Source organism: Mesoplodon densirostris, chromosome 11, assembly GCF_025265405.1.
Source record: "Mesoplodon densirostris isolate mMesDen1 chromosome 11, mMesDen1 primary haplotype, whole genome shotgun sequence".
In the NCBI taxonomy this organism is placed as follows: Eukaryota; Metazoa; Chordata; class Mammalia; order Artiodactyla; family Ziphiidae; genus Mesoplodon; species Mesoplodon densirostris.
Genome location: NC_082671.1, coordinates 60544737 through 60571120, shown reverse-complemented (window position 1 = coordinate 60571120; position 26384 = coordinate 60544737). Strand labels below are relative to the sequence as shown.

General features: G+C 63.8%; 2 protein-coding genes across 10 annotated transcripts in view; both read right to left on the bottom strand.

Moving 5' to 3' along the window:
• PLXNB2 (plexin B2) overlaps nt 1–10391 on the bottom strand; it is a 29571-nt gene extending 19180 nt beyond the window's left edge. For all 6 annotated transcript variants that reach the window (XM_060113894.1, XM_060113893.1, XM_060113900.1 and 3 more), the window contains exon 1: nt 10281–10391. The gene's annotated coding sequence lies outside the window, so the exon portion shown is untranslated. The remainder of the gene's footprint in view (nt 1–10280) is intronic.
• Nucleotides 10392–11586: 1195 nt separating this feature from the next.
• On the bottom strand, nt 11587–24712 carry DENND6B (DENN domain containing 6B). 4 transcript variants are annotated; one of them, XM_060113255.1, is made up of 20 exons: nt 24478–24712; nt 19473–19511; nt 19359–19401; nt 18635–18747; nt 18113–18193; nt 17443–17548; nt 17242–17321; nt 17093–17155; nt 16761–16816; nt 16058–16180; nt 15880–15975; nt 15680–15774; nt 15501–15566; nt 15303–15367; nt 15119–15208; nt 14972–15025; nt 14529–14638; nt 14321–14423; nt 14103–14177; nt 11587–14021 (listed from the first exon to the last, which is right to left on the bottom strand). In XM_060113255.1, exons 1-20 carry the CDS (start codon nt 24637–24639, stop codon nt 13899–13901), a joined length of 1743 nt encoding a protein of 580 aa, XP_059969238.1. In that variant the 5' UTR covers nt 24640–24712; the 3' UTR covers nt 11587–13898. The 4 variants fall into 4 exon arrangements, with proteins under 4 accessions (XP_059969238.1, XP_059969241.1, XP_059969240.1 ...); XM_060113258.1 differs by having other exon boundaries at nt 18113–18155; nt 24478–24627; XM_060113257.1 differs by lacking the exon at nt 16058–16180.
• Nucleotides 24713–26384: the final 1672 nt, after the last annotated feature.

Genomic DNA, 26384 nt, shown 5'->3' with positions numbered 1-26384 from the left:
CGGGGATGTGGGTGCCACACTTGCGCACACAGGCAGGAAATCCCTCTGGTGCCCTCAGCCCCTGGCTGAGCAGTGAAGGGTTAACCTGGGAAGAGGGGCTCAGGGCTCCAGGTGTGAGGGTGAGGGGTGTGTTTTGCCCTAGGCACTTGACAACACAGCCTTTGTGAAAGGGGCAAAACTCAGGGGCCAAACCACAGGGCGTCAGGATGATGGAGCAGCATGAGAAATCTGGACCGTGCCTGGCCTCGAGGCTGCAACCAGTCCAGGTGGAGGCTGAGCTCGGGGTCCACAGCACACAAGGGCACAGGGCATGCAGACTTGCCACCCTGAAGGGACATCACTCTGGCCTCCATGTGCCCTGTGCACTGCCCTCCACTGGCCCACGCTCCTCCCTGGCGGGGGGTGTGCGTGCTACAGGTGTCACCAAGGGAGGCTAGCCTCTTCCAAGGGACACCCTCTTCCTGAGCCCACACACCCAGCCTCCACAGCCACCACCTCACCCCTCGACAGACCTGCCCCAAGTGACCCCCTTGGGTGGACCCACCCCTCAGACCCTCCAATTTCTCCTTCCAACATCAGGCTCCTCCAGCCAGCACGTCCTCCAGAATGAAACTTGATCCCCTCCCCCTCCCCTTTCCTAACCCGGCCCCTCAACCACGCTGTCCTGGCCCCCAGCTGCCCCAGCGTGTCCATCCTGCCTCTGCTCTGGAGGGTCATTCCTTCTATCTCAGATGAAGGCCACTCTCCTGAACACCCACAGGCCCCTGAGGCCATGGGTGTCCCCCACCCCACAATCACACACCCAATGCTTGCTGCCCAGAGGGGCCTCAGGGGCTGAGTTCTGGAGTCATATTATTGGGTTCAAACCCCAGGTCTGTCTCTTTCTACCTGGCTTATGTGGGCTCTTTACAAACTTACACTGTGCCTCAGTTCCCCAGGTGTGACATGGGAGGTAATAACAGCACCAACCCAAGTGGGCTGCTGCGAGGTGTAAGTGAATCCGTGTGCAGAAATCCTTCAGTTGTCCTCTCAGTGGAGGAGGAACTCAGGGGGACGCCATGATGTCGCCATGTCTCTGCTTTTGCTGTTCCCCCTGGGAAACTCCTGCCCATCCCTCAGGAGCCTGAGGCACCCATCCTGACCTGGCCCTGCAGGACCGTCACTCCTCTGCTGTGGTCTATGGTCTTCACTGGTGAGCAAGGTCTGAACACAGGATCTGAGACCTCAGGTGGGTCTCAGCCCAGTGAACCGGCAAGGGGGTGACACACAGCAGAGGAAGCTGAAAGTACATGTGCCCCTACAGCTGGTCCCTCAGCCTCACGCACACGGTGGTGTGTCCTCCCCCAGCCAGGGCGCTGATGGGGACCGGGCTGCGGGCGGTCCAGGCCTCTCCTCGCACGTCCACAGGAGTGGGAAGCAATAGGAAGGAGCTTCGGCCACTGGGTCCCCTGAGGCTCCCCCTCCTCGGGTTCCTTTCTTCTAAGCAGTAGCTGCCCCCCACACCAGGAAAAGGTAAACAGGAGGTGCCCACTGGGGAAAGGCAGAGTCCTCAGGCCAGACCAGGGCTGTCAGGGTCCCCCTCCGGTCTTGGCCCCCCCGGGAGGAGGGCCCTGGGGTGCGGGCTAGATCTCCCTGTCACTAGGGTCAAGCAAACACAGATTGAGCAACTTCTTAAAGCTGAAGTCAAAATAGTGCACAGCAGCCAGGTCTGTGGAGGCCCTTGGCAGCCTGTGGGCTCAGGAAGGGGACCCAGAGACCAGGACAGGGACTCGGGCTCAGGCAGACACGAAGAAACGGACGATTCCGGCTAAGGCTCAAGCCCAAGGCAGGGACACCCTGAGATGGGGGTGGGGCGGGTCTTAGCACCGTGTGGAGGGCACTACGGACCCCCAACGCGGGGGTGGAGCAGCCAACACCCGGCGGAGAGGGTGTGGGCCGCGTCGCCCCGGGGCCAGGCCAGAAGGCAGGAGGGTGGCTGTCCCGCCTCGGGCGCCGCCCCTCCCCCACGCGGCAGCTGGCTGCAGGGGACCGGCCTCCGCTCCTTTCTCGGGGCGAAAATGCAAATCTGCAATTAGCCGGGAGCGCGAAACAAATCAGAGAAAACTAAACAGGCGAGACGCCGGCAAATCCGAGCCTCCGCCGTTTTCAAAACAAGTGCGAGGGAGGGGCGCGAATGGGGCCGGGGGGAGCGTCGGGGCCCCTGGGCCAGGGCGAAAGGGAGCCCCGCGGTCCCACCGCGCCCGCTTGTGGCCCCGGGTCTGAGTTCAGCCCGGGAGGTGGGGCGGTCCCCCGACGGGGAGGGCCGGCCTGGCATCGTAACCCCAGGCGACCAGGTGGCGGCGCGGCCCCGGCGGACGGACGACCCCTCCGGAAGCCCCGCCCGCACCCCGCGCCCCCGGGGGGAACAAGTGGGCCTTTGACGAGCCTCCCAGGGGACCCAGGGCGCGCGGTCGGCAGGACCCTGACCTCCGGTCGCCGTGACGGCGGCGGCGGCGGCGGCCACGGCCACGTGGGCCCAGGGACCCGTCCCCAAGGAGCCTCGCGGGGCGTCAGGCTATCCTCTGGCCGGGAAGGGCGCGGTGGCCAGGCCCCCAGCTCTGCGGTCGGCCCGTGATCCGCCGAGGCCCCAGCCGCAGCCGGCAGCTCCCAGCCCCCATCCCGCCAGACTCACCGGGCAAAGGCCGAGCTCCCCGCACAGCCACCTAGGAGCAGGCGTGGGCGGGGCCGGGCTCTAGGGACAGCCTGACGTCTAGCCTGGGCCTTGCGTCAGCGCTGGGAGAGCCTCCCACAGGACCCCTCCCAGGTGTATAGGGTGTCGCCTCCCCACCAGCCCGGCTCACAGCCCGGTTCCTCCGTCCTCCGGCAGAGGCTGTGGGCCAGATTGCCCATACCCGCCGGGGCTGCCGCCCCCTGCAGCCTGGGCTCGGGGTCCCAGCATGAAAATCACCCCTGCCTGGTGGCCGCGAGAAGGTCAAAGGCCCAAGACCCCAGGCCAAGGGGGAGTGGGCGCAGAGAAACAAACCCCAGGGCTTTCTCTGCCACCTGCCTTTGGGGTCTCGGGCCCGCTCCCCCTGATCCCATGGGCCTCCCCCCAGCCAAGTCCATAGCCTCCCACTCCTTCCCGTCCTGTGCACCCAGGCCGCCTCTCAGCCCCTCCGTCTGATACCCGAGGTCACCGTGACCAGTGTCTCTGCACCCAGCCCTCGCCCTCAGGTGCCTCGGGGGCTCACCCGGCAAAGCCCCAGGGTGTGTGCCGCAGCCGCAGCCTCCCACGCCCCCATGACTGCAGACCCTGCCGCGTGGGCGCTGACCCAGACTGGGGTCTCCATGCTGTTGGCAGTCGGGCCCTGCTCCGACCCCGTCGCTGCTTCACCATGCGGTGCCTAACCGCGTGGAGAGACGGCTTAGGACGACTCGGTTTCAATCGATTACTGTCCTTCAAGAATACCTGCCTGGGCGCTGCCAGCAGCCTCCTGGGCCTCCCAGACCCTCAGGACACAAGGTGGGATTCAGTAGGTTCTGGGGCCCAGACGCCCCACCATGATGCAAGACCCACCTCTCCTCCTGGCCGCCCCCCTGAGTCCCAGCCACCATTGTGTCCCACCTGGACTCGGTTTGGGCCCCTTTCTGATTCCCCACCAGGCTCGCCCACGTCTCTTCTCTGCAGAGCAGTCCTTCCCGTCAGGACACCCTGCAGCTTAACGCCTCCATCGACTTCCCCATGCTCGTGGGGACCCCCCCAAATGGGCCCGCAGACCTGCCCCATCTGCTCAGCCCAAAGCCCCCAAGGGCTTCCTGTGTGCCACACGACGGTGCTGTGTGCTGGGGACAGAGGGACAAGTCTCCACCCTCCAGGGTCCGGGAGCCCCCGTGGAGCTCCCAGCAGCTTGTCGGCCCTGGCACACAGCGGCTGCAGTCAACACCCGGTGAACAGATGAACGGGGCTGGCACTCAGGCAAGTGTGGACATCCTCCAGAGACCACCTCTCCAGGGACAGCCTGTCAGGGTCAGGCTGAGAGGGACAGGAAGACAGGGTGAGATACTGGGAGAGGCCAGATGTGGGCTGGGGCCGGCTGAGAGAGGGCAGGCACTGCAGGGCATCGGGAGCACAGATGAGGCCAACGGGAGCAGCCCAGCCGCCCAAGCACCGGAGGGGCTCCTGGATGAGGAGCTGCGCCCCCGTTCCCCAGTCCCAGCCAGGAGAGGCTGGAAGCAGTGCTGGGGGCATCGGGCTCCACGCAGGCAGGAGCCACTGGTTCTGAGGTCTGCCCCCGCCTGCCAGCGCCCACCGCTGAGCTGCCCGCACTCACCTCCCCTTTCCAGGCTCACCTCCCACAGCTGGCTGGATGCTGCCCGCCCGGAGCCCCCTTCCTTTCCCAGGCCGTGTGCAGGAGGCAGGAGTGGGACATGAGGGCGGACGGGTGAGGGCCCGGGCGAGCAAGGAGCCGGCCAGACCTGTAATCTCCCAGTCAGTCTGTCAGCGCCTCAGCGGTCACCCCGACCCCCTCCTCCAATACAGCCGAACCCCACAATTAGCCTGGGGCGCTGTGCCCAGCTGGCATGCCAGCCACCATTCACACACACGTGAGCACACATGTGCAGGCACACATGTCTGCCCCAGGCCCAGAGTGTTTCCGGGACAAAGAGCCCCAGACCCTAGCACCCGGGCTGGGTGAGCCTCGGGCAGCCCCAGCACTGCATCTGCCCAGCACGCCCAGAAGGGCCGAGGGGCCTGGAGGAGCTGGGCAGGCCTGGAGCTGGCCTCGAGGGACTTGTGTGAGAAAGGTGGGCCAGGGCCATCTGCGTGGGGGGACGGCTCCAGGCCGCTGGCCCGGTCTCTGCCCAGGCGAGGTCAGGGCCTGGTGAGGTGCAGGGTGCTTGGGGGGCTGGGTAGGACCTGGAGTCCAGGCTCAGGGTGGGGCGGTGGTCCGGGTTAGGGTTAGGCTTTGGAAGGGCAGAGGGACCGGGAGTTTCCAGCAAGGAAATACCCCAGCTCAGGGGAAGGCAGAGTGGTGAATGGGACAATGGTGCAGGGGTCAGGGGGCAGCAAGGTGGCCGGGACTGCATGGGGGGGAGGCGGGCACCCGGCCTCCCTGGGACCACACACCCAGGAAGTAGCCCACAGGTCCCTGGGGCCAGGCCCAGCACCCACCCCCTCAGCGGCTCACTCAGTTAGTTCAGCAAGGAGCTGTCACACACAGGGGTAGGGCCAGGGGCCGCCTGCAGGAAGCGTGGCTGGCTCTCCTGCCTGGGTCTCCTCCTCTTGCCTCCTTGGCCTCCCATCCCCACTCCTGACATCCTTCCCCGGGTCCTGAGACAGCTCACGGTGGCCCCCGAATCAGGCCCGATGCCAAGACAGGGGGAGGCCCAGCCCCTCACGTCCCCCAGCCCGTCCGGGGGAGCAACTCCAAGGCTGAGATGGAGCGGGTGGGCTGCGCTGGGGCCTCTCACTCCCACCGCCAGCCCTCGGCCCCGCCAACTCACTCAGCTCTGGTCCCACCACTGGTGCAAGCGGGACAGCAGCCAGCTTCCCTGGGGAGAGCAGCAGCCTCACCACGGCAGTGTCCTGGGCCCTGGCCCTCCTCCAAAGTAGGCCCCCCCCCGGCTCTGAGGACACCCTGGGCTGGGGCTGGGGGCTAGAATCCACGTTCAGGCCCAGAGCCCACACCTCTTAATGGTCCAGGAGCTTACCTCCCATGGCCGGGTCCACAGCCCCGGCCACCCCAATCCTGCCGCTCGTGCCACAGGCCCCCTTGTACCCCAAGACAGACCCATGCTCCCTAACCTATCAGGGCTGTCCCCAGACCCCTTCAGCACCCCTCCCTCCAGCACTCAAGGATCCAGGTGGGCACCAAGCCAGTCACCCTCTTCCCACTGTCACCCATGCTGCACGTCCGGCCGTGGCCGAGGAGCCCTGGAGCCGCCTCAGCCTTCAGCCACCAGCTTGGCGCTGGGCAGGGTGCCTGGAGGGGAGTTGACGGCACCCCCCAATCAACGCAGGGCCCATGCCCTACACAGGTGGCATGCTGGCTCAGGGAGCCCAGATCGGAGCAGAAGGCCAGCAGCCGGAACTGTCCCTGCCTCGGGAGCAGACGCCCCTGCCCAGACTGTTGACACAGGTGGCCTTCTGCAAGGCTGACATCAAACCTTTTTCCTCTTGCTTGCTCTTCCTGAGGAGGGGGTCCAGCGGGGGCCGCGTCACAGAGATCTGAGCTCGAGATCTGAGCTCGACACGGTGCCCCTCCTCCCAGAACCCCCCATGGGAACTGCCGGCCAACTGCACCGAGGGCTCTGGTCTCCACATCCGGAAGGGACGAGTGCAGGGCAGGGCTGACGCCAGCACTGGGGTCAGAATCCAGGCTGCACCCAAAGGCCTCACTCTTGCTCCCATGGTCCCCAGGCCAGGACTCACCTGGCACCAGGATGGAGAACTGTCAGGTTTCAGAAATCACGTGAGGACAGAGGCACCAAGCTGGGCCCTCTTCCCAGATGCCCCACCCCCAGCCCAGGAGAGCACCTCCTCTGCCTAGCACACAGGGGCACCAGGCACTCGGGTGGGCCACTGGCCAGCCCACAGGGTGGAAAGCTGTCAGCCACGGTGGGAGCAGTGCTGGGGGAGCCACTCTTCGTGTGAAGGGGGTGCTGAGCTGCAGATGGGGGACCAAAGGGTGACAAAGGGTGGGAAATAGGACCCCAGCTCCAGGTGGGGGGCCAGCCCTGGGCTCCTCCCTGTGACTGGAGGGGCAGACCGACAGGTGTGCCCCTGGCCACCCCGGGCTCCCTCTGGGGTTCTGGGTCCAGTCACTGTCACAGGTTCGTGAATACCACAGGGGTAGGCACTGGGGGCAGGACAGCAGAGGCCCTGCCCCGCCCTTCAGAAGCCCTGCCGGATGGGAGGGAAGGGCTGGGAGCAGCTGTGCCCCGGTCTGGCTCGGGGGGGGGGCCCAGGAAAGGGCAGGGTTCTTGCCTGGTCAGCAGGGGGAACGAGGTCCTCAAAGCCCCAGGGGCAGAGGGAAGCAGGAGCCCATCAGAGGATGTGAAATCACAGAAGGGAAAACCATGAAGAGACCACATGTGGCCTGGAGAGAAAAAGGGAAGCAACAGTGCTTTCCCCAGCCCCCATGCACCCCAGTGCCCCCCACCAATTACAGGCCACCAACCACCGGTCCAGCCTGTAATCTGAGACCAAAGACATTTAGAGGCCCCACCCACCCCACCCCACCCCAAATACACAGAGCCATTAGCCTCAGGGGGAGGGACTCTGCCCAGCCCCCACTGCCAACTAGGGACTGGCCCCCAGTGAACCTGCATCCAGCTCAGCTGGGAGACCAGCCTGGGTTGAGTTCTGGCAGGCCTGATAGCTCACCTCCTCCCCTGACTGCTTTCCCCACACCCTGGTCCAGGGCAGGCTCTGGGCCCAAGAGGCTCTTCAGCAGGGAAGAAAAGCTTATTCCCCCCACCCAGGAATCCAAGGCAGGAGGCTGGTGCCTGTTGCTGCGGCAGAAAGGACTGAGGCCTGACGTGAGTAAGAAGGACACAGAAGGAGGACCAGAGGACCTGGCACCTCAGCGCGGATCTGCCCAGACCAGAGAAGGGGCCATGGGGGAGAGCACTGAAGCCACAGCCTGTCCCCACCAGTTCACTCCCCTGGTCCCAGGGCTTCACCTCCGGCCCCCAGGATGCGAGTTCAAGGCAAGGAACAGGAGGACATCACGATGTTCCCAGAATGGCCCAGGTCCTGGGACGGCTCAAGTGCCTGCAACCAAGCTGTCCTGGGGGAGAGGGGCACATGCCATATGGATCCCTCCCCAGGCTGCCAGCCCACCCCAGTGCCTTCCAGTCCAATCTCTTCTGCTCCACTCACCTGGGCTGAGGCCAGGCCCCTGGGTTTACTGCACGCTGCCCCAGCTGCCAGCTCTGCCTTGCAGCGTGGTCCCTACAGGGGCCACTGGGTGGGTGGCTGCACACATGCCTACACGGACCTTGGGAGCCCAAGCGGCAGGGGCAGCATCCCAGACGGCTCCTCGCATCTCTGGCCTTGGGCCCCTCACCTGTGGGACCCCTCCCCTATGGGATCCTTCACCTGTGGGATGGACTAACAGGCGCCAAGTTGGGTGGGGACGTGGGGGTGAGGGCTGGGCTGTCCGAGGGGCTTGGAGGGAAGTGGTGCATCCATCAGCTGCTAGTTAGTGAGTCAGTCAAGAGGCAGGAGAATGGCCAGAGATTCGGCCTAAGGGAGACCCCACTGCCCCACCACTCTAAGCAGCCTACGTCACACCCCTACCTGCCCCGCCACCCCAGGGAAGCGCTACACAGTTGTAAGTAACCAGCCCAAGGTGTGTCCCTGAACCCAGAGCTGGAGGGCAGCCACACTGGACCCCCTGGGTCCTGAGAACAGGAGTCTAGGACTCCTCTGGCCCCACGGGGGCCTGGGCCCACGCCAGGCTCACTGGGCGGGGCCTGCTGGGGCCGACCTCGGGCGTTCTCCATCTCAAGGGTGACGCATCCCCTCCCACCCCGCCCCTGACCGGTCTGAGCAGCCACTGGAGGTGGTGGAGCTGCCCAGACTTGCCCGTCCCTCCCTTCTGGGGCTCTCAACCCACGGCCCCGGAAGTGGATCTCTCTCCCACGGCTGTAGCCTCCCCCAGCTCTAGCCTCCCCACCCCTTGGGTGACTGGACATGGCTGGATAATCCAAAATAATTCCTTCTTGGCAGGCGGCCGGCGGGGGAGGGGGGACTTGCATTCCAAACCCTTGTTTTTCTCTGTAACTTCCCTCCCCTCTTGGGGCAAGGAGCCCCTGGCCAGACCTCAAGCCTCCCCATACCCGGCAGACGGAGGTGGGCCCCCTATAGGTACGGCGGGAAAAGGTGACAGGCCCAGATCTGCCGAGACCACCTGCTCGTCCTCAGTCTTCCCCGGGGATTCCTAAAAGCTGACACGCCATAAAAAAACACCCAACAGGCTCAGCCAGGCCGATGCTGACCCTACCCTCCCAGGACCCTCACCTCAGAGCAGAAGAACGCCTCCCCCACACACACCCCGGCAGCTGTCCAGCTCTCAGACTCCCCGCTCTGTGCCCGGAACATCCCCAACGGGGTCAGGCTGAGAGCTCCCACCCCTGGGGGCCGTGCTCTCCCATCTCCACGGGGCCCGGCCCGGGTGCGTGGGGGGCACACAGGGGCTGCAGTTAGACATGACAGGGGCTCCCCAGGGCAGGCACGGAGAGCCTTCCGAGCTCCAGAACATTCCACTGGCTTTGCGGGTCAAGCTTCACCCCTAGTCTTGACCCCCACCACAGGCCCAGGGCATGGATAGACCCCTTCCTTCCTTTACCAAGTTGCTGGGAAGAGGAGGCCAATGATGTGGCAGGAAGCTCTGAGGCTCTTGGGCTCAGGGACCCCCCTCATATCTGCCAAGCAACCTGAGCACAGATGGGTGGGAAGGGCCCATTTGGAGGGCTTCCTACAGGAGGCTGCACATAGAGGGGCAGGGTCCTGGCAGTGAGTACAGAGACTTCCTGTACTCACTTCCTGGGTCCCAGAGCGTCCACCCAAACACCACACCAACAAACACTGGGAACTGTGGGTGCTGGCTCTGTGGTGAAGCAGGCCCAGGGCCACCAGGACTTGCCAGGTGCTGGTGCTGGTGCCAAGCCACCCCTAGTCCCAACCGGGAACCCTGCGCCTGCCTTCCAGCCTGGCCAGGTGCAGACCAGGGGCTCCCAGGATGGTCCTGGCTTATGCCCGCCTCACAAGTCCCCAAGGGGTTCAGGGGCTGCCAAGGCCTGACCGCGGGCCCAGCTCCCTGGGGAAAGCCAGGGCTCGGCCACCCCAGGAACCAAGGCTGGGTGGGCGCGGGCCTGGAGCTCTTGTACAGCAGGGCCGATCCCCGCCCAGTGCACGGATCTCGGTGGCTGGAGGGGCAGCGGGCATGAGTAGGGAGGGAGGATCGGGAACGAGAAGCGGTCCGAGCGGCTCCGGAGGGACGCGGGCGGCGGGAGAGGGCGCGGCGCCCGGCTGGGGACCCTCTGCTGGGCCAGGCCCGCTGCCCTCGGCGCCGCGGGCCTCGCCCGCCACCTGGAAGAGCGCGAGGAGGGAGCGGCCCGGCCCCGGCCGGCCGGACGCACGGACGGCGGCCAAAGCCCAAGTCTCCCTCCGCCGGGCGGCAGCCGTCCGAGTCCCCGCGTCCCGAGCGCCGCAGGCCAGAGCGGAGCGGCGCTGACGGCGAAGCCCCCCACTGGCGCGGCCGCCCCGCGGGCCCCGTACCCCACTCCCGTACCTGCTCGTCTGCCGCCGAGGCTCGATGGCGCCCGTGCCGCGATCGGCGCTGCGCTGAGGCCAGCGCGGCTGCCATGGAGACGGGCCTTTGTGTGGCCGCGGAGGGGCCGGAGCGCGCGGGAGCAGCGGCCCCGCCCCCGGCGGGGGAGAGAGGGAGGGAGAGGGAGAGGGAGAGGTGGAGGGAGAGGGAGAGGGGAGAGCGGGGGTGGGGAGGGAGAGAAGGGGGGCCCGCCGGGCGGAGCGCTCCCCGCGCGCCCCCCGCGCGCCCCCCCGCCGCGTCCCCGGCGCCTGGCGGCCGCAGTGGGCGGCTGCACCGCGTCGCCGGGGAGTTTCGGCCCGGTTCGCGTGCAGGTTCGCGCCAGAGGAGCCCAAGTCTAGGCTCTAGGGGAGAACGCCTGCAAAGACCGAGGTCCCCGGCACCCCGACCCTCCGACTGGGGAACATGCCGGCCACACCCCTAGCCTTTGGGCGCTTGGTGGCTGCTGGGCCTTGTCCCCCAACCTCCAAGGGGAAGAGGACGACTGCCCTGAGTCCCCTCGCAACCCGTCCTTGGCCTCCAGCGCCCTCCTTCCCCCGCCTCCCTCCCACCTCCCTCCACCCACACCCAGGACCCGTCAACCCCTGCTGAAGGGCTTGGAGGTGGGTGGTGAGACCGAGCCTCTCCCTGGGGCGTCCAGCTCTGGACTAGAGCTTGCCCCACTTCTGGCCGCTCCAGCCCCCATCAGCCCTGGTCCTGATGCCCCTGGCCGCTCCCACCACAACTTGAGCAGAGTTGGGGACCCCTATGGGGCCAGCTCTCCTGTGTGTCCTGCTCCCCTCAGGACAGTCTGCAGTCACAAGCCCTGCTGTGCTGAGCAGCAGCTGGGGACCCAGGGAGGACGTGGGGCCATTCCCCAGCCCTAACCTGTACTCCCACACTGGGACCCCCCCTTCCTTGGGCACCTGCCCTCCACCCAGACGTTCCGTTCCCGGCAGATAGCCCACTCGCTCCTGCCCACCCCACCCAACCCGGGCCTGGGACCTGCCCCCGATGCTCAGGAACGCCCCGCTCAGATGAAGCCACTGGAGAGGGTCAACTCACTAGTTCTTTGTGCTACCCCCCCACCACCAAGCAGCCAGGCCACACCTTCACCCCTTTAGCCCTGAACCCATCCACAGCAAGGCCCACCCAACGTCCCACCAAGAGGACCCTAAAGTTACCAGGCTCTGATAGGGATGCCAACTTTTTATCAGAAAAGGAAGTTAAAAGATAAGTATTGTGTCACAGAAGGACATTTTAATACCAAAGATGTGGGAAGTCCACCAACGGAGTCTTTAAATAGAGTGCAGGAAGCTTGGGGGTAAAGACTGTCCTTCCTGTCCTTGCATCAGCCCACTGCCCTCCCACCCCATCCCAGCCACCACAGCAGGCCCACACACAATCCCCAAAAGCAGGCGGCTTCACATACTGGCCGCCGACCACAGCGCCCTCTTGGACCACTGGTTCCTGCCTGTCCAGGCCCTCCTGTCCACGGGGCTCTGGTCAGTGGTGGGTCTGCCTCTTTTGATCCTCCTGCCCCTTCCTCCCTCCTCACTGCCTGTCCCCAGCCTGGTGGGGGGACAGAGGCTCAGCCCAGCCGGAGCTGACCTGATCCTGAGAGGGAACCCGGGGGCTTATGGGGGAGACGATGGAGTTGGCAGGACTCCACCCCCAGCCCCCACCCGCAGGCTGCGCTGTGCTCAGAGGCCTCGTCTGGGCAGGGGGGTCAGGCTGTGAGGACGAGGCCCCTCCACACAGCCCCAGGCCCTCCAGGGGAGGGACCTCCTCCCACCTCTACCCTTCAGCTTTGGATTCCACCCTGGGCAGTGTGGCCCACTCTGCCAGGCGTCCCTCCCCCAACATCCCCCTGCACCAGTGTTCCTGAGGACAAGCCCCGCTGTGAGGGGCTGCGGCGTGGACTCAAGCAGAGACCTCGAGGGAGGATGCAAGGATTCAGGGGACTCTGGTTGTGCCTTCCTGGGTTGATGGAGGCAAAAGTCCCTGAGGGCTTTGCGGAGGCCCCCTTGCAGCTGCTCCCCTGCAGCCCTCCATCACCTGCAGTCACCCTCAGAAAGCCAAGGGAGGGGACTGTGCAATGTGCTGAGGCACACCCCTCAAGGCCCGTGGGCCACCCCTCCAGGCCAGACAGCAGGGCAGGCTGTCCAAAGCGGCACTGGGGCCACAAAGTCCTTCCTCAGTTGAGGGCCTCCAGCTCGTCTCTCCCTCTGCTGCCTCGATTCTGTCCTCTGACCGCGGTCACACACCAGGCTGAGCTCAGCTGTCTGCAGGCTGGGGACGCGCCGGGCTGTCCTAGGCAGCGGCCAGGGCCGGACAAGTCGACACTGGCAGTTCTGAGGCCAGCGCCTGCTGTCATCTGGCGGCTCCACCGAACCCCACTTGGGAGGAGCGGCTGCGTCAGTGCTCCATCCCAGGGCACAGACTGCGGGGAATCAGGAGAGAAGGGAAAGCCCCCCGCTCGGCCTGCCTCCCGCACCATGTCGCTCAGCCAGGACTCAGCTCAGGTTGCCGCCAAGGCCCACGCGGGCATCTGTGAAGCCTTGTGCCTCAGGTGAGGCATCTGGGGTTGGAGACGGTGAGACTCACCCAAAGGCCTGCGGCTCTGGGTCCGCGCCTCTCCCCCTGCCCTGCCCCCCACCAGCTGCCAGTGCTGCCACTCTGCGCTGAGCTGTGACGGTGCTGATGACAGCATCGCTGATTGCTTGGCCGGGTGCTCCAAGGTGTCACATGGGGGCGTGGATCCCTTCTGAGGGACTTTCACTCCTTGCCGAGGAGCTTGGTGCCTCAAGGCCGCAGTGGCTGTGAAGGGCTCTGGCTGCAGAGGCCTGGTCAGTCTAGAGTCCAAGCCCCTCGCTGCCTGTGGGGCTGCATGGACACAGGGGCGACTCGAGGGCCTGCCAGCCGCCGAGCAGCAGCGCAGGGCAGAGTGAACGGAGAAGGTGCCCAGTGGGGTGTCCCTGGACTGGAACAAAGACAATGCCCTGGACCCGCCTGGCAGCCACGCGGGTCCTGGCGGCATCCCAGCGAACCACAGGGCATAACTCTTCTCTGGGCAAAGCGGCGTCTCCCCTCCCAAGCGATGACCACAGGCGAGGTTCCCCCCTCAGCCCCCAGGCAAGACAGGCGGGGGGCGGGCTGTGTGAAGAGAGGGGTCTGCCTGTCAGCCGCCTCCTTCCGTCCTGAGCTGGGCAGCCTGGTGGGTCTAAAGGATGCATCAGATGCAACGCCTGGGCCTGCAGGGCTTGGGCAGATGGGCTCCTGGAGGGGTGCGTGGCCTTGGCCCAGATCAGATCAGCAGGGCTCACAGCCTGCCCCCCACCCCTGCCTAAGACCCTGGAGAGGGCAGGTGGGGCCCAGGGGGAGGGGAGGCTCTGCCAGCACGTGATCCGCCAACAGTCAGGGGCCAGGCTGTAGTTCCAAATGCCACCTTGTCTGCTGGGATGATGGTGGTGCCAGGTGGGGGGCCAGGGCCAGGGGCAGCCGGGAGCTTGGGTGGGGGAGCTCGTGCTTGACTCGGGGGAGGGAAGCTCGGCCAGACCCAGGCCCCGAGGGGCAGCCAGGCCCCGGGCCAGGGGCCCCATCCTAGGGAGGGCACAGGAGGACCTGCAGGTCCTTGGGCAGGGAGCCGATGACTGTCTCGATGTACAGCCGCGCCCGCTTCAGCGTCGCCTCCTTCACGGGGAGCTGGTGGCCCTGTGCCCGAACCTGCAGGGGCAGCAGTGGTCAGGGGCAGGCGACCTTCACATCTGGCTGGCCGAGGTGGGGCAGGGCTGGGAGGCATCTCACCAGCCTCTCCCGAAGTTTCAGGACCAGATCCACGACCTCCACCTCGGACTTGTCCTTCATCCAGATCTCGATGTTCTGTGGGGACAAGATGAGGCCATCCATCGCCAAGGCCCTCACCCAGCTCTGGGCCTGTGTCCGCCCCTCCCTGCACTCTCCTCCAGCCCCTGTTCGGGGCTCGCACCCCTGTGTGCTCTCCCACAGCCAAGCGCCCCACTCACCGCCTCACAGATGGCCTCGAGGTGCAGGGCCTCCAGCTTCTGGGCCATCTCTTTGTGCCGCTGTCGGTACCAGCCATCAAAATGAGGGGACTTGAAAAACCGCCTGTGGGGGGCAAGGGACAGCAGCTGTAGGCTGACCCTGTGTGTTGAGGGATGGGCACGGCCACCAGCAGCAGGAGCCCCAGGATCCTACCTACTGTCCACCTACCTGTAGAGGCCCAGCCAGTCGCCCTTGATGAGGCAGGTGAGCTGGGGCCCTGAGTGCTCCAGGCTACGCAGGAAGTCGTCCTGGCAGAAGGGGTGGATCTGGGGAGGGGTCTGAGACAGGGGCTGGGTGAGCCTGGGTGCTGGGTGGGGGGCATGGCCTCGCAGGCCCTGCACCTTGGCTGGTCAGGACCTTCCCCAGGGCACTTGGCAGATGGACCCCTTGTGTGTCCCCCAGCCCCCACCCTGCAGTGACAGATCCCAGGGTGACCCTTCCCAGAGAAGAGGGCCTCGAACCCCTCCCCCATCTGTGTGGCCCGAATTTCTCTTCCCTGTGAGGGCCACCTGCAGGTGTGGGGACGGGCTGGCCCCAGGGGCTCCTGCACACCCACGACACTGACACCCCCACCACCACCACCATCCTCCCAGGCCCTCCCTGGACCACACCTTCCAGGGCGTGATGCTCTTCTGCAGGGGCATGAGGCTGGCCATGTAGTGCTCCTGGGGAGGAAGGGGAGTGAGTCTGGAGTCTGGGCCACAGCCTGCTGCCTGCCCCTCCAGTCTGGCCCCCTCCTCCCCGCCGCTGGGCCTCACCAGAGGGATGATGAAGCTCTGTGTGAGCTCCAGGAGGTGCCGCCTCAGCACTGCAGTCTGCATGTCCGATGGCCGCTTCTTCTGCAGGCCCTGGGGGGCGAGGGCTGAGCCACAGCAGGCCGGCTGCGCCCCCTTCACACACCGAGCCCAGCTTCTCCGCCCCCGGAGCACCCCCCAGCGGTACCTTAAGCAGTCGTCTGAGCAGGGCCTTGTCTCGGTGGAGGTAGGTCGTGTACGCAGTGTAGAGGCCTGGGGAGGGCAGAATGGCAGTGCGCTCCCCTCGGGGGCGGGGCACCCCCTTCAGCGGTGCCAGCACATCTGCCCGCCCCACCCCTCCCCAAGGCGTGTCTCTGGGTCCTGGGAGGAGAAGAGGGGCACAGACCTGGCTTGGTGTCCAGGGTCTTCAGCCTTGAGGGCTTTTTCAGTTTGACCTGCTTGGGAAGGTCCCCTACGAGACACGCCCCATGGCCGGGCCTCAGGGTCTCAGTTCTGCCTCTGCAGGCTCAGACCCGGCGAGACCCCGCGTTCCCAGGACCCCTGGGCGGAGGCTGGGGGCCTCACCTGGCATCTTGGGCTCCCCGATGCGGAGGACGTGGGGCCAGTGCTGGAGTGTTTTGATAAAGAAAGGGTTTGTGACTCCCAGGACCACGCTTGGTCTAGAGAGAGAGAGAGAGAGAGAGAGAGGGAGGGAGGGAGGAGAGACAGACGCAGGTGGAGGGCGCAGGGCGGGCAGGCGGACAGGTGGGCCGGGCGGCACTTACGGGGCCTGCGTGCGCGTCGTGAACTCCTTGAACTCACTATCGTGGATGGTGAAGTAGGGGCGGTAGTCGCAGCAGAACTTGAGGGGCTGCAGGCAGCTGCGGGGAGGGATCCGCAGGGACAGTCAGTTCGCAGGGCTGGTCCAGGGCCCCCCGACCCTCGTGTTGCTGCCCCACCCACCTGGTCAAGGCCAGCACCATCTCTGAGGACACAGCGGGCGAGGGCGCCAGGACCAGCAGGGGCTCCCCGAGGAGCATGAGCTCCCACAGCAGCTGCACGTGGGCCAGCACGGGCCGGAAGCACCTGGGCCGGCGGGGGCATTGGGGAGGCCGGGTGGGAGGCTCCCCAGCCCTTGCCCACCTGCCCCCACCCAGGCCCAGGCAGGCCCTGTCTGGGTGAAGGCTGGGCCTCACTCCAGAGGGAAGCCAGCGGTGAGGCCTTGTGAAGACGCCGAGGGCGTGTCCAGGGCACTCCCCCGCCTGCCCCGGTTCTGACCCTCCACCTGTGCCGCCTGGCCTCGCACCCCCGCCATGCCTGAAACCGGCAGCCCTGGCTCCCGCTGGGCCCAGCACAGGGCCAGAGGGTCTCCAAAGGTGGGGTCCTCTTCTGGACCCCCAAAGAGGGCACCTCTGGCAGCATCTCCCACCACAGCTGCTCCCTTCCCTGCACCTGCCTGCCAGGACCTGACTTCCTGCCCATGGTGCTCACTTCCTCTGGGGGCAGACATCAGGGTACCGGGCTCCTCTTCTGTGTGACTCTCCCTCTCAGAATGGGCTGGGGGCTAACTCCTGATGGCCCCCAGCGCCCCCGCCCCGATGGGCCTGAGCCCCGTGGGATCACTCATCACCTACCGGGGCAGCAGGTGGTGGCCTGCCGGGCTCACCTGAACAGGTCCAGCTCATGGACACTGGTGAGGACGACCGGGGCTGGTAGCAGGTTCTGAGAGGAAGGGTGGGTGGGGTCAGGCCGAGGGGGAGGATGGCGCCTCACAAGCCCCGAGCAGCACCGGTCGTCCCGGGAGAGTCCCGGGGGCCGCAGTCCCTACCCACATGCCTCCCTGCACCCCACAGCCCTGCACGGAGACGCAGGCCCCTGTGTCTGGGGTCTGGCCAACCCCCAGGGCCCACAGCAGGTGAGGTGGGGAGACCCAGGCAGGTGGGAGGGTTGAGGGTTGAGGCAGGTATGGGGCCACCAGCCTGGGAGCAGGGCGCCCACCTTGTGGCTGCACTGCTTTGGAGGACCGGATTCAGGCTTGTCTGCGCTGGATGGGATGTGCACCTATGGATGAAGGAAGCAGCTGCCAGTGGGTCAGGTGGCGTGTCGACATGCACTGGGGCCATCCCACCCCAGCCAGCCGCCCTCACCTGGAGGACGACTCCCATGACAGGCAGGTTCAAGGTCTGCCCCGGCACAGGGGCCGGCCACTGGTCAACCTCACTGCAGACTGCGAACACAGGTGGCCAGCGTCAGAAGCCTGTCCTGGAGGAAGCTGCCCACCGGAGCCACCAGGAGCTACAGCTGGGATGACGATAAGGCAGCTCTGGCAGCGCCTGCCGGCCACTCACCCGCTTCCAGGCAGGGCGCCAGCTTGTCGAAGTACTCGGGGGCGACCAGGCTCAGCAGCGCCTGGAACAGCCGGACGAAGGGCAGGCGGGACACCAGCACCAGAGACTGCAGGGCCCGGGGCCGGTGAGATGTCGCCCCAGCCCCTTGGGACCATGCGGGGGACCCCCTGAGGCCCGGCTCATCCAGGGTCGCCCAGGGCAGGGTGTCCCACCGACTTCCCAGGAATGGCCTGACGTGGGACTCCAGGCTATTAGAAAACCCCAGGTGCAGCAGGGCAGGGCTGGACCCCAGGCCTTCAGAGGGAAATGCACGTGGCCAGGATCATGGGATAGTCTCCCCGGGGCTCAAGCAGCTTTTGCTTTTGGTGTCTGAGTTCAAGACTGAAGTCGTCCTAATCTTGAAAGTGTGACGAGGGCCCCCCTCCTCCCTCAGCGAGGAGCAGGGAGGCCAGAGCCCGGCTGGACGAGGGAGGGGCAGCAGAGCCTGTTCCCCAGAGGCCGCCCCCCCCACCAGGTGGCACGGTGGCCCCCGCCCAGGGCCAAGTGGCTAGGGCTACGGCGGGGTGGGTGCTCCTGGAGGCTCAGGACCCCCCCCAGACCATCAGCCTCTCCCGATGGCTGCTGGCCCCCAACTCTCAGCGGGGCCACCCCAGAGCAACCAGCTGCTCACCTTCTGGAAGTAGCCCCTCTTCACAGAGCTGTCCTTCACCTGCCTGAAGTACACGTAGCCAAAGTAGTGTGCGGGCTCCCTCTGGAAGGAGGGGTATCGGCCAGGCCACGGCCACTGCTCACGCTCCCTCCCACCTCCTCGGACCCCCACGCAGGCTGCTGTGTGCTCTCCTCAGACCGGGGTCTGCCTGGGAGTCACGGCCCGGACGGCAGGCAACGGCTCTGCAGGGACGTCTCCGCAGACACAGTGGTGAGCGGTTCAGGGGCCCTAGAGCACCGGCCTCTGCACACCGAGCCACGCCCTGGCGCACACGTGGAGCACAGGAAAAGCCCCAGGGACCCTGGCAAGTGCTCAGAAGCGCTGGCCCACCCCCAGTCGAGGCTGGGGTGCCGGGCTTGGCCTGCGGCAGTTGGAGACCCTGCTGGCTGGGGCTGGCCAGGCGCCTTGAAGGGGCCGCTCACACCCGCCTGACCCTGGCCTGCAGGGGGAGGGGAGGAGCGGGGGAGAGGCAGCCCGGCTCACCTGCAGAGACACAGGGGCCCCACTGTCACAGTGCCTGTCATCCGTGTGCCAGGGGCGCCTCTGCCCTCCACACTGACGAATGCGGAAGCTGAACTGAGTATCCCCGAGGCAGCCTGGGGAACAGGTGGTCCCCTCACGCTGTGTCCAGGTTGGGCTGGAGCCTCTCCTGCCAGCATGTGGGGCGGGGGGCCAGGGAGGGGGCGAAGCCCCTGTCGGGCTGCAAATGCCTCAGAAAAGCCCAGCCCTCGGCTCTGTGTCTCCCGACAGAGGTCCCCGTGTCCTAGATTCCTGCACCTAAGGGTTTAAACTCAGCACACAGAGAAGCACAGCCACAGCCCCGCAGCGTGTGCACTGTGGGCAAGCACAAGCTGGGGGTCGTGTGTGGCCCGGGCGTAGCCTGCCCGGGGTGGAAAACCAGGCCGACACGGACACCCGAGCCCTGGAGAGGAGCAGAGGCCAGGACCCAGCTCCTGGTGACCCCTCTGCTGGGGTGAAGAGAGACCAGACCCCACTGCCCAGAGACACCTCTTTCCGCGGGAACCGGGGAAACTGGCTGCTGCGGCGTGGGGCTCTGGCTGTCTCCCTGGAGCGGGAAGGGGGACCGGTGCTTACAGGCTGTGCAGGCCTGGCCGCAGGGGCTCCTGGGCAGCCTCATTTCCCTCCTTCTTCTTCTCCCCACAGCCCCAGAGAGACACCCAGACCAGGGCGAGGCGGGGTGGCCTACCTGAGTGGGAGTCGGGAAAGGACAGGTAGCAGATGCTGCTTTTCTGAAACACAGGAAAGCCAGTGAGGGCCTGCTCCCTGGGTGAGGTCTGCTCCTGAGAGGGCTGGGACCCACCTCCTTGTCCGTGAGCTGGAAGTCGCTGGGGTACACCAGCTGCAGGGGACACAGAGCACTCGGTGACATGGGCTTGGCAGGCTTGGTGCTGGGCTGCAGGTGTGTCCCCCCCTCCACCCCAGCACTGTCAGACCCTCTGGCTCTCCCCCACCTCTGGCTCCCTGATGACCCCTCCTCCTCTCTTCAGGGCTCCAGCCCTCTGCCCTGCCTCCCCAGGCCCCTCTCGGCCCGAGGCCACTCCTGGCCTCCATCCTTCCCTTTTCTCGCACAACCGGGTGAGCTCCTGGACTCCCTTCTCACACCCCTTGCCCTCAAGGCCACTCGCCCAGACTGGGCCTCCCTGCCCCCATGTCCCGACAGTCTATCCCCATAGCCTCCTCTCTCGCCTAGAGAGGCTGCAGGGCCCTGCCTGCTGGCCCCCACCTCCTGCACCCTCTCAGCGCTCCGAACCCAACCCCACCCAGCCAGAGGGTCTTAGGCTCTGCGGCTGCCCTGGGCCTGCTCTCCCAGACGGCCTGGCCAGCCTCCCCATCCCATCTTAACTCAGATGCTGCCTGACACTGGCACCCCTGCCTCTGAGCATCTTCACTCCAACCCCTGCTAGTCAGGGGTCCGGGAGCTTCTGGCCTGCTCGCCGCTTGGAGTGTGACCCCTGGAGTACCCGGGACCCTGGAGTGTACAGTGAGCGTGACCAGCTGGACAGGCTCTACCTGGGAGACAGGCCACACTCTGGGGGAGCCAGTAGCCCTGTACACAGGCAAATGGCCAGAATGGATTTCTTTGCAGGAAACGAAAAAGGCAGGGAGCCTCCAGAGCCCTCACTCCCTGGAGGCCCCCAAGTGTTTCCTGGGGACCTGGTGCGCCTTGGGCATCGCTGCTGCCCTGGCCCATGCTCAGATGCAGCAGGACGGCTCTCCCAGGAAGCGGCTATGCTGGGAGCCAGGAGATGAGGGCCTGCAGGCGTGGCCCCCTCCTTACTCTGTCGGCCAAACTCCCATGCGGAGGAGGACTTGGGTTTTGGCTGACAAGAAGCTTCTTCTGGGGTGTGCCCTGAACCCCCAGATGGTAAGGTACTGTGCCCTGGGACTCGCACTGCTGTAATAATGTAGCTTCTGTCTTTGTTTGCTCTGGGCCTATTCTGTCTCCACCGCTGCCACCAAGTGTCCTAAGGACAGGGACTGTGTCCCAGGTACTTCTGCCTCCCAGCCCCCGGCAGGGAGTAGACCCTCACCAAATACTGTACAGTCACACCTCGTTTTATCACACTTTGCTTTATTGTGCTTCACGGATGTTGCATTTTTTACAAAATCAAGGTTTGTAGCAAGCCTATAGGTGCCATTTTTCCAACAACACTTGCTCACTTTGCATCTCTGCATCATATTCTCGTAATTTTCACAATATCTCAAACCTTTTCATTATTATATTTGTTACAAGGTATCTACATTGTTTTTTAAGATATAATGGTATTTCTTGCATACTTAATAGACTACAGTCGAGTGTAACCATAACTTTTATATGCACTGGGAAACCAACAAATCTGTGTGACTTGCTTTACTGCAGTGCTCTGGAACCGAACCTGCAACATCTCCAAGGTGTGCCTGTATTTGTGGAGTGTGTGAAAACATGTCTCCAAAGAATACTGGAACAGGTGGGGCATGTGGAAATCTCAAGATGTCAGCTAAGGAGGCACCAAGAAGGAAGGGCCAAGAGGAGGGAGGGGAGCCAGCCAAACAGTATTTGTCTGTGGGGTGGACCCACAGAGGTACCTTGAGATGGCTCCAAGAGAGGTGGGGCCACAGGACCACTCGGGCCCCTGCGTGTCCTTGTTGGGAAGGGCAGAGGAAAGGCGGGTGCCTGGCAGCTGGGGCAGGGCCACGATGGGCCCTCGGTGCTGAGGTCAGGGTTCTGAATCTGGTCTGCAGTCACAGGAGTTTTGTAGCATCTGAGCAGGCTCCACAGCCGTGCCCAGGGCTCCAAGCTCACTGTCCACAGGCTGGGAGCAGAGCCGGAGGGACGGCCCTGCCTGACTGAGGAGAGGAAGGGAGCCGACCCTCAGGGAGGGGCAGAGAGTGGGGGTCTGCCGCACGACGCACCCTGTCCCCTGGAACCACAGGGGGCTCGTCCTTTCCACGGGAGCCAGTCTGCAGGGGCTGCAGCTCCTGTAACCCAGTCGCCCCTGAGGAAGACAGATGCAGTGAGCCTCGCCTTGCTGGAGAAGGTACCTCTAGGAAAGTGCTTCTTGAAGGGATGTGTGGGTACCCTAGGCTCCCAGAGGCCGAAGCTGCCTTTTTCACTCTCTTCTCACTGTGTGCAGTGTGGCTTCCAGAGGCTGTGACACAGGCCATAAAGGGGAACTGACTGAAGCTGACATGAAGATACAGCTGCCTTCTATTTGGCCTTTAAAAAGGGACGTAAAAGTGTCAAATAATGCCAATCTCCTCACTGAATTTGTTTTTGAAAATATGGTTGTTTTTGTGGAAATATATATATTTTTAAATAAATAAATAAATATTTATTTATTTATTTATGGCTGCGTTGGGTCTTTGCTGCTGCGTGCGGGCTTTTCTCAAGTTGCGGCGAGTGGGGGCTACTCTTCGTTGCAGTGCACAGGCTTCTCATTGCGGTGGCTTCTCTTGTTTACACATGGTATCCATTGTTTTTTAAAATGGATTAATAAGCATTTTTAATTTTTCTGTTTTAACTTCTAGTATAGGAAACCTCGATAGATACGAGCCACATAAAAAGCCCCTTGGGGCCCTCAGTACTTTTGAAGACTAAAAGGGTCCTGAGACTGGGCAGTGCAGGAGCTGCAGCTGGGAGGACGCGGACACCTGGGGGAGGAGGGACCCTCTGGGCCCCGGGCCACGGTTCACTGCATGGGCTTCTCGGGTCAGCGGGGACGCCGAGAGGAGAGTTTCCAAGGGCTGAGGCAGCAGAGCCAGGCCCTTTGCTCAGCTGATGTGCACAGCCTTGCCCACTCTCCCCTCATGTCTGATCCCTGCCTCGCCTGCAGGCTCCAGTGCACCCATGTGGGTGGGACCCCCTCAACATACCCTATGCACTCTAGGGGGTCCTGAACCACTTACTCTCTGCGTCTCTAGCACAGAACGTGAACTCCTGGTGGGCAGAGCCCTGTCATCACATTCAGCTCTGTGTCCATGTGTCCAGCACCAGTACCGTGGGGCCTGGCTGGTGGCAGTTGCCCAATACTTGATTTATTGAATGAGTGAATGGTTGGCTCCTTGCCTTTGCTTTCGCTGGCTTTTTGCGGGGAGGGGTTACCTGAAACAGCCCCTTCTCCCCTGCCCGGGTGCCTCCTTCTCATCCTCCAAGATATGGCCAAACCCCCATTCCTTCCTCTGAGCTGCGTCTGTCCATGGAGTCTCTGTGATCCATGAGCTCCTGGAAGGCAGTCCCTGGGTCTTCCATCATGTCCCAGTGCCAAGCACAGCGCCAGAGCCTCTGTGGTGCTCAGCCAGGCCAAGCCTGGAATAAGCGAGCGCAGGGCAGATGCTCCATGAGTGATTGTGGACTCAGCTGAAATGACCCCTGATCTTCCCCATGATTTCCAGGGGGGAGAAGAAAGATAAGATGCAAACCTGACGAGCGTTGTGTGGTTGCACTGCCTGATTCCTGCACAGACTTGATGATTAGGAGGGGCCGTGGGTCCCCCCAACACCCCCTCCCTGAGCTGTACAGCCTCAGCAAAGCTCAGAAGCCCAAGCACATGGAGCCTTTAACAGTTCTTGCCTGAATGGTTAAGTCCTAGAAAATTATACATGAGAATGCCTTAAGGAAACAGTAGCCTCCCTTGTGATTTTATTGGGAACAATTTGGGCACCAGCAGGAATGTGGGCTCTGTGACGTTAGGCAAATCACCTCACCTCTCTGTGCTCAGGTCCCTGCGTCAAGTTAATTTGGTGTGCCACGTGGGGACAGGTGTGGTGGAATGGGGTCTCCACAGTGAGCTGGGCAGTGTCAGCCCTTGCTGTTTGTTAGGACTTGGGCTTCCTACAGTCTCATGGAGTTCAGCAAGGCCTTGGAAAACACCCTCTCCCCCTGACGCTGGCTTTCCAACGATGGCTGATCAGCCTCATCTCAGCCAACTGCAGTCACGGATGCGCCACCTCCTGGGTTCTCAGAAAGTTCCTTCTGACAGAGTGCTGAAGCGTACCTCCCAGCCTCCCCTGCCCTGGTCAGCTCCATGGTCTACATCATGGCCTTCAGGGCCTGGAGAAGACCGTCCCCCCAGGCCTGCATTACTACAGAAGGCCTTCCTCCCTGAGTCTGTCATGTTTTCATCTACACCCACGCAGGTGGGGGTAGGGAAGAGCCTTGCAGGTAGTGGGGACACCCCAGGCTTGGGGGGCTGGGGTCAGTCCGTGAACAGAAAGATGGCTCTTGGGTCTGGTTGTGACCCGCAAGGGGTCTGGATCAGACTCTAAGTGAACAAGGAGGTTTCCAAAGATTTAAGCAAGAGAGCCCCAAATATTGGACTTGGGGGTACAGTAGCAGTGGTAATGAATCTGACAGCCCTGCTGTAGGTGGAGCTGTCAGCCTTGTTCCCGGATGGGATGTGGGGTGGAGGGAGGGAAGGAGTCAAGGGTGACCCCTGGGATTCTGGCTGGACTAAATGAGGGGAGAAGGTATAATAGTGTGGGAAAGGTGGGGCCGAGGAAGGGAGAGGAGACAGCTTTTTACTGGGAGAAAAATCAAGAGTACCACTTTGGGTATCCGAGGTACAGGGCTCTTCGCTCCTCCACCCCAAAGGGCGGTCTTGGCAACTTAACTTTTTTTCTTCTGCTTGGGAGCGCACCTTTCAGGAAGTGACAGGTGCAGGGTTTCTGAGGAGGAAGAGGCCACCTGGGGGGTCTGTCTGCCCGAGGGTACCTCACCTGCGGAGGGATTCCCGCCGCCCCTCGGCGATGCCTGAGCCACACTAGCCGGCGACGACAGAGCAGGACCCGCCCTCCCCGGCCTCCCCCCGGCCCGCTGCCCCCCTCACCTCCAGCGCCTGGCCCAGCTCCAGGTCGAAGGTGACCACACACACGCACTCCAGCCAGGCCGAGAAGCGTGCCCAGGGTGCCCCCGGAGCCCGCGCTCCGCAGGACGGCGCTCCGAAGCGGCCGCGAGCCCGGTGGGGCCCGCCGCCCGACCCCTGGTCCATGGCCCCTGCTACTGAGAACGGCCGCGCGTTGCCGGGGGAACGGACTGGAGGCGGTGGCCTGGGAGCGCCCGGACAGCTCCGCGGAGCAGTCGAGCGGCCGTCTCGGACCAGAACGGCCCGGACGCGGCCTCGCACGCCCCTGGCGGCCGGAGGACCGCCGTGCGGCGGAGCAGTGTCCAGTCCACCAAAGAGAAGGGACCGCGCGGGCCAGAGCGGCCCCAAGCCTGGAGGAGGGACTTCCAGCGGGGCGTGTGAGCCCGAGGGAAGCCGGGTTAAGGCGGGGTCGCGGTTCCCGGGCACACGGTGAGGACGGGCGAAGTCGAGACTGGCGGGTATCTTACCCGGCCAGGTTTCCTAACCGGATTTCGTCGTTACGAGCTCCCATTCTACCAACTATCACACACGGATTCCAGCGATTCTGGGAGTCCCTTGAGTTTTCTCCTTGGGGTCGCCTCCGGGTATGGGGTCCTGCAGAGAGCTGTCACGTCCGGGGTTCGTGTCTGACCACTGGGGCATCTTTGTTTCCAATGGCCTGGTCGTCAGTGCGTGCAGACCCGCCCGCGCCAGTCCCCTCCTCGCCTCTTGCGTCCAGCGCTCTTCCAGATATTTCCGGGCCCCCTCTTGGGCTGCCTTGTACACTGTCCCAGACCCGTCTGTCGAAACCAGACACAGCGTGTAACACACATAATTCGAGCCACCTGTGCCGTTTTATTTTCTGCTGCGGCGGCGAAGTGTGGCGGAGGGGGGGCAGCCCCTCTCCCTCTTTGACGTCGCATCTGCCTGCAGCATTCCTCTTGTCAGAGCCAGGCACCAGCCCTTGCTCCTCGAAATGTGGCCGCAGAGTCTCCCCCACCACCCAGCATCACACAGCCAATCATGGAAGGGCGACTTTGGAACTGAGACAATAACTTAACTGACACGCTACATATATTTTACTTTTTTTTTTTTTAAACTAAAGCTCCCCACTCCAAAGTTAGGCTAGGGTAGGCTAGGTTGGAGTAACAACCCTCAAGTCTTAAGCAGGTTTTTCACTGTGCATGGACTGGTGGGAGAGTCAGGTGGCTCTCCTTGACTTACCTCTGGAACACATGGCCTCCTAGGTCATTGGCAGTGGAAAAGGGTTTAATGGAGGCCTGCTAGCTATTAATTGAGTTGGCCGACAAGTGATATCTACAGCATTTCTGCCTACAGTCCATAGGCCAAAATGAGTCAGAGAAGGCAATGTGATAAGGGAATAAGACAGAGAAACTGGTAGTTGCCACACTGCTGGCTTTGAAGATGGAGGAAGGGACCATGAACCAAGGAATGCAGGCAGCCTCCAGAAGCTAGAACAGGCAAGGAAACGATTCTCCCCTAGAGCCTCCAGAAGGAATGCAGTTCTGCTGACACATTGATTTAAGCCCCATAAGACTCATTTCAGATTTCTGACTTCCAGAGCTGTAAGATAATAAGTGTGCATTGTTTTTGTTTTTTTTTTTTTTGCGGTATGCGGGCCTCTCACTGTTGTGGCCTCCCCCGTTGCGGAGCACAGGCTCCGGACACGCAGGCTCCGGACGCGCAGGCCCAGCGGCCACGGCTCACGGGCCCAGCCGCTCCGCGGCATATGGGATCCTCCCAGACCGGGGCACGAACCCGTATCCCCTGCATCGGCAGGCGGACTCTCAACCACTTGCGCCACCAGGGAGGCCCAAGTGTGCATTGTTTTAAGCCATTAAGTTTGTGGTAATTGTTACAGCAGCCCTAGG